The following is a 13,660-nucleotide window of genomic DNA, read 5'->3' as shown; positions in this document are numbered from 1 at the left end:
ACTTTAAGTTTGTTAAGTTGCCTAAACTAAACCATGCCTTGACTATATAAACAGTCCACATCAAACAGGACATCAGTATCAAAAGGAACATTCACAGGTCTGCCATCCTCCACAGCCTCTGTCAATCTCAAGTGATGAGAGAGCATTTTTTACTCCCTCCATTTTCTTTCTATCTCTCTTTCCCCAGAGACAGAAAAACGACACTGCTGTTTGTCAGATGTTAATTAAAAAGCAGGTTGTCATGACGATAAATGCGCTGTGACAAATTAATTTTCTTTCTGCCTATATGGGTGAATGGACTCTGCACCCTTCCCTCGAGTGAGAAACACCCCTGTGTGTGTGTGTGTGTGTGTGTGTGTGTGTGTGTGTGTGTGTGTGTGTGTGTGTGTGTGTGTGTGTGTGTGTGTGTGTGTGTGTGTGTGTGTGTGTGTGTGTGTGTGTGTGTGTGTGTGTGTGTGTGTGTGTGTGTGTGTGTGTGTGTGTGTGTGTGTGTGTGTGTGTGTGTGTGTGTGTGTGTGTGTGTGTGTGTGTGTGTGTGTGTGTGTGTGTGTGTGTGTGTGTGTGTGTGTGTGTGTGTGTGTGTGTGTGTGTGTGTGTGTGTGCGTGCGTCATCCCTTAGAGGCCTGAGCAGACTGCTGGTGATGATGAATTTACCTGCATGACTGAGCAGACACACATTCCCATGCACACATTAAAGTAACACACACCACACTGGCTAACGCACCGCTGAGTAGGGAACTTAAAGTCCTATTTCCAGATCAAAGCTTTCTTTCTGTATGTGACATGTACACATCAAACAAACCAGTCATTTGTTTAAAGGCATGTTTTCATTTCCATGCACTGCTTCCTGGAAATGACTTTGGCGGAGCTAAAATGTAGGCCCACTGCACTCCTGCCTAAATTGGCAGTTACGCACGCATCTCTGCACATGTACAGTATGTATGGTGGACTGGAACAATCATAGCCTTCATGGGAGAGAACAGTGGTTCTCACGCATCCTGGAAAACCTGCGAAAACATTTGACCAATTTTCTTTTCCATTGAGAAATCCTTTGGTGCCGTTCTCTTCTCTCTATGAAGAAAAACTCTCCAGTTCTGAACGAGCTGTCACCTCTCGTTCTGCATCATCCCCCTCAACTAACAGTAGTTCCTCACAGGACGCTGATTGGCTGGATAACTTCTGTCCAAATCACAAAGGCGCTATTTGCAACTTGACGCGATGGATTTTAGTGTGACATTTGAATTAAATGTTTAGAAAATAACAATTTAGGGAAAACTTTCCTTAAAAACTACTTTAAAGTTGTTTTTTATTTTGGGGGGGGGGGGGGGGGGCTAAATGACATAGTATTTGATCTAATGTGCATAGACTTTCATTCTCACTGATAGCCAGTCGAGCATTTTAGGCCCCATCAGAGGCATCTCTGACACTGAAATTGGTATGGAAACAGCTCCAACACCCCAAAATACATTTGGTTATACTATAAGCATGTGAGAGACGATTTCGCAGATAGGTTATAGACTGCACATCTTCTAAATTTTGCACACAGAGAAGAACATGTTGTTGCATCCCTGTCTGTCATACCAGCTAGATCATCACTGCAAATGACCTGGAAAAGTCCTGGAACATTATCTATAGAAAAGAGTGGGGACCCTGAAAAGACTGCCAAGTTTTTTTAATGTCCAAGGTGGTCCAGAATCAGCCAGTGTGTCCAGCTCATACCAAGAAAAAATGTTCATATCTTGCTGTATTTTGCCTTCAGGATAGCTTTTCCCTTCAGGATATTTCATTTTGTTGTCTTGCTCAAATAATATGTGGGATTAAATAAGAACTAAACTGACGCATACCCATTTAGCACACGTTCTCAATGTACTTGTGGTAAAGTGCCTTATTTATGCCTCTGATTAGGCTTCAGTGTTTATTGTTATTTCATTGCTTTCAGCTGACATTGTAGCAATTAATGTGCTGCTGTGCCTTTAGCCTACAGCTGCCTACCAACATTACACGATCATAGCTCAGAGTGCTGTACATCACAAACCTGCAATTATCATTAAAATGATCATTTATGGAAAATGAGGGGATTTAAACTTAAATGCATTCAAACAGACACAAGCCAATAACATATAATGCTGCACTAATGAATATGAAAACATTTGTAGTTGTTTATAAAACTATTTAAGCTTTATTAGATCAAAACACAGTTCAGAAATAAAAGTCTTAACCTTTTTTCAAAGTCTCCCACTTTAGATATATTGCTTTTGATGGCTGCATGTTGGACATAAGTGAAGCCGGGACTGATGGAAAACTATTCAAAGTACTCATGGAGGGTTTTTGAGATGCAACATCAGTGAAGCGGTGTTTTTAGGAGCTGTTAGACCGCCTCCATAACCTTGACCCAGATTGAAGCAGAGTAAATCTGTAAAACACACACATACACTTTCAAACGAGGCCCAATTATCATCTCTCCCTTCACCCCTCCCCCCCCCCCCTTTTACTCTCAATTCCTTTCTTCTTCTTAATTGTTTAAATAACTTTCTTTCTCACAGCCCACTCTCCTGTATTCCCTCTCCGTCCTCCCGACTCAGTCCATCCATCTTTCCTTGAGTGACCCAGTATCTTCTTCAGTTTCAGGACATGATGCCGTACTGTAGGTCCACTCTACATCTTGGCCTTGTTCTCTTTATTCCCTCTCTGCAGTTTTTCATCGCTCTGCCCTGTAGCTATCTAAAAAACCCAAGAGAGACGTCGAGAAACAAGGCCACAGTTAAACGTGTTATTGCTTCTTCAGCAAGTAAACCTGGTTTGAGTTCAGAGAACAAGAGAAATGCAATTTCCTGTGTTAGCTCTTTTTGTTTCCTTTAACAAAACATGTCAAAGTGTCTACATGTTTTTAGTTTTCATTTCTAAAGCTTTGTATTGAAATCATTGCACGGTAACATCTTAGTGGACTAAAAAAAGTATACTTTGAGTTATGGAATCTCTCTGGTTAAAGCCTGTTTCACCTCTGGACACATCTAACATCAATGATGTGGTCAGAAAGGGGCCTTCTTGCACCTGTAACCCAACAGAGGGTCCTAGAGGTCCCCTGTACATCACTGCAGCAAGGTGAAAAGGTTAAATCACATGATGTTATCTTCCAGTAATCATAAAAACAGCCCAGGCCAGATAGATCTGAGCGTAGTATCCACTATCTTTACCCCTTTATTTGCTTTTTTGTCTTTACTACAGTAAATGATATGTAATTCATCATCAAAACAATATAAGAATGTCTATTGTATATCATTTTCAATATTGTTTATTATTTATAGCATTTGGACTACGCTTTACGTTATGATCCTTGCACGTTATGATCATTTTGCACTTAACTTCTTAATAAGATGGGAAAAATTTGTCAACTATTGAATTGGCACAGGCATATACAGAAAATAGGCTTCACCATGTGGTTGTTTCATATTTACTATTATTTACTTACTGATTTTACAAAAAACTTACTATATCTTGATATATATCATTAGAGATATGAAATTACTTATAGAAGATTTTGGCTTCCCTTCGCCCAGACCTATTTATTTGTAATTGCTTTAACATTCTGGAATCAAGAGGTCTGAAAAAAGTCTCAATCTGAATTATGTTAAGAAATTTAATGGAAATTGATGCACCAATAAACCCAACTGATCACCAGACTGCTCATCCATGAAAGACCAGCAACAAACCTGCAACATGTATGTATATTGGAAGCACTGAGATTCAACAGAGTTATTCATAGGGGTGATCGGTTAGATATCTCGCCTTGATGTACAGTTGATTGATCTACAGGAGACACTTGAAACGTCCTCTGGGTCACGGATAAATCAGAGGTATGGTAGTACCTTAGCAAGGATCAGTGGCCGTCCCTGGACTCAGAGGCTCCTCTATCCCTCTCCCTTTTTCTCTCTGCGCGCATAAACCAATTGATTGCCACTAACTGAGCGTAAAATGCTGCTAAGATCAGATTGATTTGTCCAATTGATCTGCCACAAGCTCCGGGAACATCCCAAACAATTCTGGTGGCACTGCAGCCAGATGGACAAAGAAATGTTTGTCCCCTTATTCATCTTTGATAATCAGAGTAACATAATTACATCTCTGAGATGGTCGAGATGTCTCTTCCTGTATAAGATTCTGCTTCCCTGTTCCCTTTTTAGTCCTTAATTATACGTACATCAACCATACAACAATTGGTGAGGAAAAATTGAATTCATTACATTCATACAAAAGATATTGTGGTGCAGATGAACAGGTTTGGATTAGATAAAGTTTGAAAAAATGCTAATCAGTTCTTTTAATGTTCTTCATTGGTATTAAATCAAGGCATAAACAATGAACAGCCAATATTAGTAACTGAAATGCTTCTGTCTGTCAGTTATGTCAGTTGCCCTTTTAGTAATTGAATAATGATGAACTATATTTTAAGCCAGACAAGGAAAAGATTTGGGTAAAGTCTGGCAACATTTGGGGGACTTCACATGGAATCTGCTTTTCAGCCTGGCCCTAGGTGAAGAAGAAATCAGACAATTTATCCCTTAAACATTTAAAAAATGATTTTGAACTCATGTTATTACTCCACCTTAATATAAAGTAGTGCAAGTAATAGAGATGGTCTTCTAGCAGTACTTAACAAACTAACTGCTTCCTCTATTTCCTCTATTTTCTTTCTTTCTTAGTTTTTCCACACAGACAGACAGACACACACACACACACATACACGTTAGCTAGTCGTTATCTGCTGTGGCCAGTATGTCCCATAGCTCTTCTATTAACATTCAGACTGATAAAGCTTTTGCAAATCACTCCCACTGCACTGCATTCTGACTGGCCCTAATGGGATGAAACATTGTGTGAGTGTGTGTACGTTTGTGTTTGTGTTTTTTTGGGTTGTGTTGAGGTGTCTGGATCTGTGCTCCGCGCTGAAATGAACTGTTCATTTCTCTCTAGGCATCACCGTGATGATTGTATCCTCACAAAAACACATACACATCATTTTTTTTCCACTCTAATTTTCAGTAGAAACACTAAAAAGTCATTTCAAAATGTAAGTAGCATTTTGCTTTTAAATCACAAATGACAGTGGTACATTTCAGTTAGGTGTTTATTCAGAATTCCCTCTCACAGAGAAATGAAGAGCTACAAATACCTCATATACATATATATATATATATATATATATACACACATACTTACTGTATATATCAAGGTTAGCCGCCCAACGGCAGCAGACATTACAGATTGCACTAATTCAAAGAAAGTGTCTGCTGCAGCCAGACAGCTGATAAAAAACAATGTCATCTTAATGACGCTGCAAAGTTATAGCTAACTCTTTTGCCTCTGCTTTTTTACCTTATCTCATAAAAGAAAAAAAGTGTCAGTTTGGGACAGATTTACTCCTCCAGCTACAGGCTCTGAGGCTGAGGCAATCAATCCCGAGCTCTTGGGGTGCTAGAGTTTGATTAATAGGCCTGGATAGAGAATGGCTCTATTAGTACAGCCTAGAGAGGTTGTCACACGAGGTGACCCCGTGAAGTAGCACTCTGTCATGGAGCCTTTTCTTAATGTGATAGAAAAATGAACTTGCTGTGCTCTGTAATGACCGATGACGGATTATTATCATTGAGGCAGCTGGTTTGTATTTTCATTTAAAGCTACTTTCGATTGCAACAGTAGAATAAGGTCTTTAATGCCGAACAGAGGAGTAGAGTTGGGTGTCGTCAGCGTAGCAGCAGCAGAAGTCATAAAATGTTTAATTTATATTCATCTCGAACAATCAACATACTGTAGAAGAATGAAAAAAGAAAAAATGTTGAATGACGATCAAAATCAAGAAATGTAGTGAAATTCTACCCAGGGCTATAATGGTTTCTTTCTTAATGGGAGTGTGATCTCACTCCCCGGTAATTTTTCAAATTCACACTTGCCAAATACAGGATAAATCTGGGCTGTGGCAGGGACAAATTTTCAGGTCACTTATATATATATATATATATATATATTTATATATAAATTTTCAGGTCACTTATATATATATATATATATATATATATATATATATATATATATATATATATATTTTTTTTTTTTTATATAACATTTTTTAAAGCAAGTCACCAGATTTAAAATTGTGATACCGAATTGGGTTAGAGAGTTCGACGTCATAGCCATTGTATATGGTTATTATAGCATGGCTGTGAACCAATAAAATGTATCTGTTTTATTATACTCATGATATCACGATGATTTAATATCGTGTGATGCAACAGGGCGCGATTCAGGTGTGTAGAGGGGCTAAGACCGGGTCTAGGGGTCTTTACCTGATGGAGGAAAGGAGGAACCCCTTTGTATTTTTAACAAGGCCACAGTAATGAGTGCACACATGTATATACAGCAGACACACGATCACAGTATTGGTTGTAACACAGTCTCACCAGCCACCCAAACACTTTTAACAACAAAGATTTTGCATTCAGGGCATCAAGAGATTTTTTGAGAGCAAACAATCTCAAAAGCACACTCTTGTCTCAGTGCAGCTGTCCTCCGCAGTAACCTAAGGCAGTAGAAGGCAGCCATGATTTAAGGCCTCTAATTAAGTTGCTAACTGTGAATCTATCGCAATTCACGATTTCTCTGTGCCTGGAGGAGAAGGACGATAGATTTTTAAGACGACAGGAAGAGATATTAAGGGGAGAAAAGCCGGAGGGAAACAGAGGTCATGACATGGATAAGGAGGACAGACACACAAAAAACTGGGCTAAAATATAAAGACTTCATCTAAACACAAAGTACAAATGAATGGAGGAGTGCTTTCTAACATTATACTAGAGGAGCGTGAGAGCAATTCTTGGTGTGACATGCTAATTTATGGAGATGAAAATGCCTTTTCTGTTTTTCCAGGCTACTGCCTTGGCACCACAGAATTAAAATCACTTTTGTTGGCGCTGCACAATGTAGTGGAAGGTATAAAACTAGCAGGCTAGGATTTGTCATTTCACAGCTGGACAGGAAAATGGCCACTGGTGTGAGAGGTTGAATAATAAGAAGATTGGAAACCCCCAAAAGCACAAACAAGATAGACACAAAGAGAACTCCCTTATAATTCACAATCTATATGTAACGAACCAGTTGTTTCTAGGTCAAGACTTTGGATCCATATCTGTTGCGTGGACCCCTTGAGCCCTTTTTTTTGTTTCTTGGCTGAACATCAGAGAATATGTGATGTTGAATTATCTTGATGGACATTCTCATAGAGGCTGTAAGAAATGCTCTTTAAACAGCATTCGTGAGTAGTCCAGCTGTGACAGAGCTATAAGAAATGTTAACATCTCCCATATGATATTTGATATTGTAGGTTTCTCCATCCCTACTCTTGGAGAGCTATACTATCCTGCATGGTTTCGGTTTCTCCCTACTCTAACACACTGTAAAATGGGCATACACTGTACAATTTTTTGACCCGTTATATTTTCTATTTTACACATACACCGTGTGCTCTCAGGTCGAAAATAAAAAGTAATTTCTCTACCTCAGAAAATGGTAATTTAAAGACCAATGTCCATTAATGACCTTCCTCAGCAGATTAGGACAGCACAAGCATTCATCCTGTTTGTTGCCCAGTTGTTATGGCATTTTTTAGGGTGCACTCACACTGTCCTTCCGCTGTGGGCCAAAACAGGTTTTACGGGTAAAGCCTAGCTCGTTTGATCAGTGTGAGTGCAACCGCTCTGCGCCTAGCTGCAGCCAGCTGGCCGTCCACTGCCCGTTTGAGAGAGGAGGGCTTTTGTAATGTGTGTTTGCACATGTACGAGCACGAGCGGTGAAAGGTTCACGTTGGTGTGATGCGGAGGTGGAGTGTTTACTGCAGATTTGGGCGGATGAAAATATTCAAAAACAGTTGCGATGACGTCAATCAATGCGTGTGACGTGTCAAGTCAAGTCAAGTCAAGTCAGTTTTATTGTCAAAAATTGCAATATGCATGACATACAAAATGCAAAAAATGAAATTACAGTCCTCTCAGACCCAGTGCAATCGGAATATACATACAACATAATAAAAATATTAAAAATATACAAAGAGTAAAAATATACAAAGAGTAAAAAATGTAAAGTGGCAGTGGATTGTAAAGTGAATAGATAATAATAATAATAAATAGACAGTAACAGTGCAATGACATTTGTTGAATTGAGGTAGAGCGGTATTGTTCATTAAAGTGAGGTAGTGCAGTGAAGTGCAAATAGCAGTTCGAGTCCGAGTTCAGATGTAATGTGTGTGTGTGTGTGTGTGGAGGGGGGGGGCATGATGTCAGATGACGGAGGGGAGGGGAGGTGTAAGGGTGGCTGTGGCAGGGGGCAGAGTCAGAGGGGGGAGGGGGGGCAGAGTAGGGAGGGAGTTGAGTCTCCTGACTGCCTGGTGGCAGAAACTGTCTTTTAGCCTGCTGGTTTTGGCTCGGAGACTCCGCAGTCTCCTCCCAGACGGCAGCAGGCTGAAGAGGCTGTTGGAGGGGTGGGTGGGGTCACCTGCGATCCTGATGGCTCTGCGGGTGAGACGGGTGTTGTAAATGTCCGACAGGGGGGGGGGGAGAGACACCAATAATCCTCTCAGCTGCCCTCACGATGCGCTGCAGAGTCTTGCGGCAGGACACGGTGCAGGCGCCGTACCACACGGTGATGCAGCTGGAGAGGATGCTCTCGATGGTGCCTCTGTAGAAGGTGTGCATGATGGGGGTCGGGGCTCTTGCTCTCCTGAGCTTGCGGAGGAAGTACAGGCGCTGGTTTGCTCTCTTGGCCAGTGATGCTGAGTTGTTGCTCCAGGACAGGTCTTCAGAGATGTGCACTCCCAGGAACTTGGTGCTTCTCACCTGCTCCACTGCAGCACCGTCGATGGTGAGTGGAACATGCTGGGAGTGCCGTCGTCTGAAGTCCACAACAATCTCCTTCGTCTTCTCCACATTCAGGCGGAGATTGTTGTCCTTGCACCACGTGGCCAGGTGGCTCACCTCGTCCCTGTAGGCGGTCTCCTCATCGTTGCTGATGAGACCGACCACAGTTGTGTCGTCCGCAAACTTGATGAAGAGGTTGGAGCCGGATGATGGTGTACAGTCGTGGGTCAGCAGAGTGAAGAGGAGGGGGCTCAGCACACACCCCTGGGGGGCCCCTGTGTTGAGCGTGATGGTGCTGGAGGTGTTGCTTCCAACTCGAACTGCCTGTGGTCTCCCCGTCAGGAAGTCCAGCAGCCAGTTGCACAGGGAGGTGTTGAGCCCCAGCTGACTGAGCTTGTGGGTGAGCTGCTGAGGGATGATTGTGTTGAATGCTGAGCTGAAGTCGATGAACAGCATTCTGACGTAGGAGTCTCTGGTCTCTAGGTGGGTGAGGGCTGAGTGGAGGGCGGTGGAGATGGCATCGTCGGTCGAGCGGTTGGACCGATATGCGAACTGGAAAGGGTCCAGGGTTGGGGGGAGGGCAGACTTGATGTGTTGCATGACTAGCCGCTCGAAGCACTTCATGATGATGGGAGTGAGTGCAACCGGGCGGTAGTCATTGTGGCAGGTGAGGGACGACTTCTTCGGGACCGGGATGATGGTGGTGGCTTTGAGGCACGTGGGAACAACAGCCTGGCTCAGTGAGGTGTTGAAGATGTCCGTGAAGACATCTGTGAGCTCCTCAGCACAGTCTCTCAGGACACGACCAGGAATGTTGTCGGGACCCGGGGCTTTGCGTGCGTTGGTCCCTCTGAGGGATTTCCTCACGCTGTCCGGGGATAGCGTCAGCACCTGGTCGCCGAGAGGTGGTGAGGTCTTCTGTGCCGGGGTGCTGTTGTCAGCCTCGAAGCGAGCAAAGAAGTCGTTCAGCTGGTCTGGCAGAGTTGAGGAGTTGTCACAGGTGGTTTGATGGTTTGATGACCTTCACCAGGGGCCTGTGAGCTGGCATTAGCATGACAGTGGAGTGGTCTGAAGCTCCGAGGTGGGGGAGGGGGAGGGCTTTGTAGGCCCCTCTGTGTGTGGTATAAACATTGTCCAGGATATTGTTTCCCCGTGTCGGAAAAGAGATGTGTCCATGGAGTTGTGGAAACACGCTTTTGGGGTTGGCGTGGTTGAAATCCCCAGCCAGGATGAGGAAGGCATCTGGGTGGGCTGTCTGCTGCTCACTGATGTGCTGGTGGAGTTCATTCAGTGCCTCACTCGTGTTGTTGGTGGAGCCAGGTGGGATGTAAATTGCTACCAGCAATATGGCACTGAATTCCCTCGGCAGGTAGAATGGCCGGCATTTGATGACCATAAGCTCCACCAGTGATGAGCAGTGTTTACAGACCACAGCAGCGTCACGGCACCAGGCATCACTGATGTACCCTAAAGCCCGGGGCGCGGTGCGGATGGACAGTGTGAGTGCGCTCTAAGGGCTTCTCAGAGAAATGTCCGTTTTTCTTAGCTTTTTAAGCATTTCTTGAGATTGAAAAATTACCTAAATGTAGTGTGGTAACCTAGATGTAGAATATTAAAAGAAAAGTAATACTAAACTAAATGCATAAATGTAAATTTGACTGGCCTGACTTCACATCTGCGTGACGTCAGTTATGAAACAGGATGAAACGTGGGCTAAACAAATTGATTAACATTTTTCTGGCATGGACTCCTATTAGCCAAACAAACTGCATCATATCAGTCCTATCAGAGGTGGATGGTGCTGGCGGATCTCTTGATTTATAATGAACGTTTAATATCAGCTTTGATTATTTGGTAAAAGCTTTGAATTATCTCAAAAAAAAGTCCTCTAGTTCACCATAACAAATGAATGTTTACTGTTTTTATAAAAAGCATGATGACAAAGAGAGAGACCACATTGCCCTATGTAAGTGAACTAAATTCAACAAACTGAGACTTTTTATTCAGCTGGCTTTTGTTATAAATCTTCATACCCCTGACTGTGAAAATGACGCTGACTGATCACAAAACACAGTCGACGGGAGAAACTCATCATCATTTTGCTGTAGAAGTCATTGCTTTCTCATTGCTAGATAATGTCTCCAAATTGGGATGAAAGACAGTTGAGACTTCTCCATGGATATGTCCTGAAACCTCGGCCACTTGTGGGGTGTTTTTACAGTATTGCAGTTCAGTTTGTAGAGCAAGGACAGGTCATAAACCAAACAGTGTTTTTTATAGCTCAGTGCTTGTTATAACTTCCATTGCATCCCATGTGAGAAAAAGGGATATAGAGCGTGGTCGTTGTTAACAGTGCTCTGAAAACTGGGCCACCAGGACATCGGCGTCAGATGTCAAACACAGCAGTGGACTCCCATCAGATGGACCAACACAGCTGTAATGTGCTGTATTCCAGTGAATTAATGCCAGTTTCCAATCCCAATACAGGAAGTGACTGAAAAGACAAAAACGTTTCCATAAGAAAACAGGCACAAATGTCCCTCAGACGATATTGTAACAGGTTCATTTCACCCAAACCACAAATGTTTTTATTGCATGAGCTAACATTAGCCACCTTAAGCTACTGGTCTCCCCAGACCAAGTAAGACTCACTGTTTTGAATCAATCAAGCCTGCAATTTATTGCTCGTGAATCCAACTTTCATTCACAAGAAGAAGAGTGTTTTATTTATTTAAAAAGTTGCATACTATTGTTTAAAGTAGGTTCCAAGTGTCTTATTTAGTTGTTTCATAGCTTCACTGACTGGGTTTGACAGCTCTGTTTTTTTTTTAAAAAATAGCCAGCATTACAGATCTCACATAGTCTTAGATGTATCTCTAAAAAACATGCAGACAACCTGGTCAGATTAATGATATTCCAAACACACCCTCATTTATCTCCAGTACTTTATATCTGCCCCTCGTTGGTTTGTGTCTGTTTGGCTTACGCAGCAGCTTCTCCCTGTTGTGTTTTGTTTTGTTCTCCTCAACAGAGACTTAGTTTTTGGCTTTGGGAGGGATTGAGGTGGACAGGGGTTAGTTGGAAAGATTTGTGTTTACCTTCACACCTCCACCCTGCCAAGAGAAACAGTTCATTAATGGATTGAAAATGATGTACAGAAAGATCAAGTCGACTGAGGGGAAGTGCTGTTGAGATGAAGGAATAATGTTGTGGCTGGAACACTAAAACACTATATGTATATTTTGGATTTACATAAACAGTACATTACACTTTTATGCAGACATCGTAGACTTTAATATCCATTTTAATGTCTGCATCAGTTTAAAGCAAACAAACCCACAGCTCCTAGCTTGAACAGGGGGAAGGGATTTTTCCCTCACCATATTATGTTGTCTGACCCTGATCTCTGTCTCCCTGCTCGCTGCCTGTTGCTGCGGTGGTCCTCTCTGTGTCTGCTTGACTTGATTAAATCCATGGTGTAATGGGAAACAAATTATGGCTTGTGCAGCATGATGAGTTGAAGGGGGGATAATTAGTATGTTCATCCACCTCTTTGAAGCAATATGTGTGTATGGCTCTTCTCCCAATTCACACTCCTTCTCCTCCTCCCTTTTCTCATTTGTCTCCTGTGTGAGCGCCGCTCGTGTCCACGTGTGGCCGTTGTTGTTCACACATCCTGGTATAGGGAATTAATATGTATTCATGAGTAGTTACTTGAAGCGTCGCCACCAGAGTCATCCGTCCTGAGCCTGGAAGTGATCTGTCAGTGGCTCTAATGATCCAACACACACACACACACACACATATACACCCCGTTGCTTAGTCTTCTGTCCTTGTCAAGCGTGCCAGAGTCAAGGCATCTTCATCGTCACTACAGGAGAGGGCGGGGTCCTTAAGCTCTGATCGACTGACCTACAGACACCGAGAAGTGCTGCCAAAGTCAAATGTGTGGAAATTACTAAACAAATGCACCCATAAATAGGACAGATGGAGTGTGGCGTTGTCTTTTATTGTCAGTGATGTGACTCAGACGGTATCCATTTTGAGAATCTTTTTGTGAATGTCACTAAAGCACAATATGTCTTTCCATAATACCATATAAATTACGGGAACATTTTAGGAGTCTTCAAACTTTAAAGTATTGAGTGCTGAGTCTTAAGCTGACTTTTTCAGGATGTATCGCCTCTTTTCAGCTGTTTAACATCGAGACAACATAACACGACTCATTCTGTATTCTTGTGTCTTTGCTAACAACGCAGTTGTGGGTATTAGTAAGAATTAATGTCAAACACAAGTGAAAACAAGTTAATGTGGATCTGCTCGTGGCTGAAAAGAGGATATCGCACCATATACTAAACTGCTCAGAAGGTTTCAAACATTTACAGCCCTTTTGTCCTCCAGCTGTGCTTCAGTATTTGGTTGTTCTAAACTCAAACCTCTGTCTCCCTCTCGTTTTATCTTTGTCCAGTGGGATTGGTAGAAACTGGCCCTGGGCTTCAGGCGGCAGCAGCATCCTGGCGGAGTATGGCACGCTGCATCTGGAGTTCATGCACCTCAGCAAACTCTCAGGGAATCCTGAGTTTGCACAGAAGGTAACACATGATATTACTTTTTCTTTTTCACAATCAACGGCTGCATTTAAACAGGATTTCCACTCACTCTTGCACTTTAGAAGTGTCTGTAATGTCAGAGAACTTGGAGAGGTCTTTTCCCCTGAAGAAAAAATAGGACTCTTCACCCCTTGACCTGATTTCCAC

At 42.5% G+C, this 13,660-nt stretch overlaps 1 protein-coding gene across 1 annotated transcript in view; it reads left to right on the top strand.

The window, feature by feature from the left end:
• man1a1 (mannosidase, alpha, class 1A, member 1) overlaps positions 1 to 13,660 on the top strand; it is a 143,754-nt gene that overhangs the window by 108,454 nt on the left and 21,640 nt on the right. Inside the window, exon 6 of the mRNA XM_083934218.1 lies at positions 13,372 to 13,495. Within this exon, the coding sequence (XP_083790344.1) occupies positions 13,372 to 13,495 (124 nt within the window). The remainder of the gene's footprint in view (positions 1 to 13,371; positions 13,496 to 13,660) is intronic.

Source organism: Echiichthys vipera (assembly GCF_963691815.1).
Source record: "Echiichthys vipera genome assembly, chromosome: 19".
NCBI classification, from domain to species: Eukaryota; Metazoa; Chordata; class Actinopteri; order Perciformes; family Trachinidae; genus Echiichthys; species Echiichthys vipera.
Note: the sequence above shows the minus strand (reverse complement) of the source record. Positions and strands in the feature narration are given on the sequence as shown.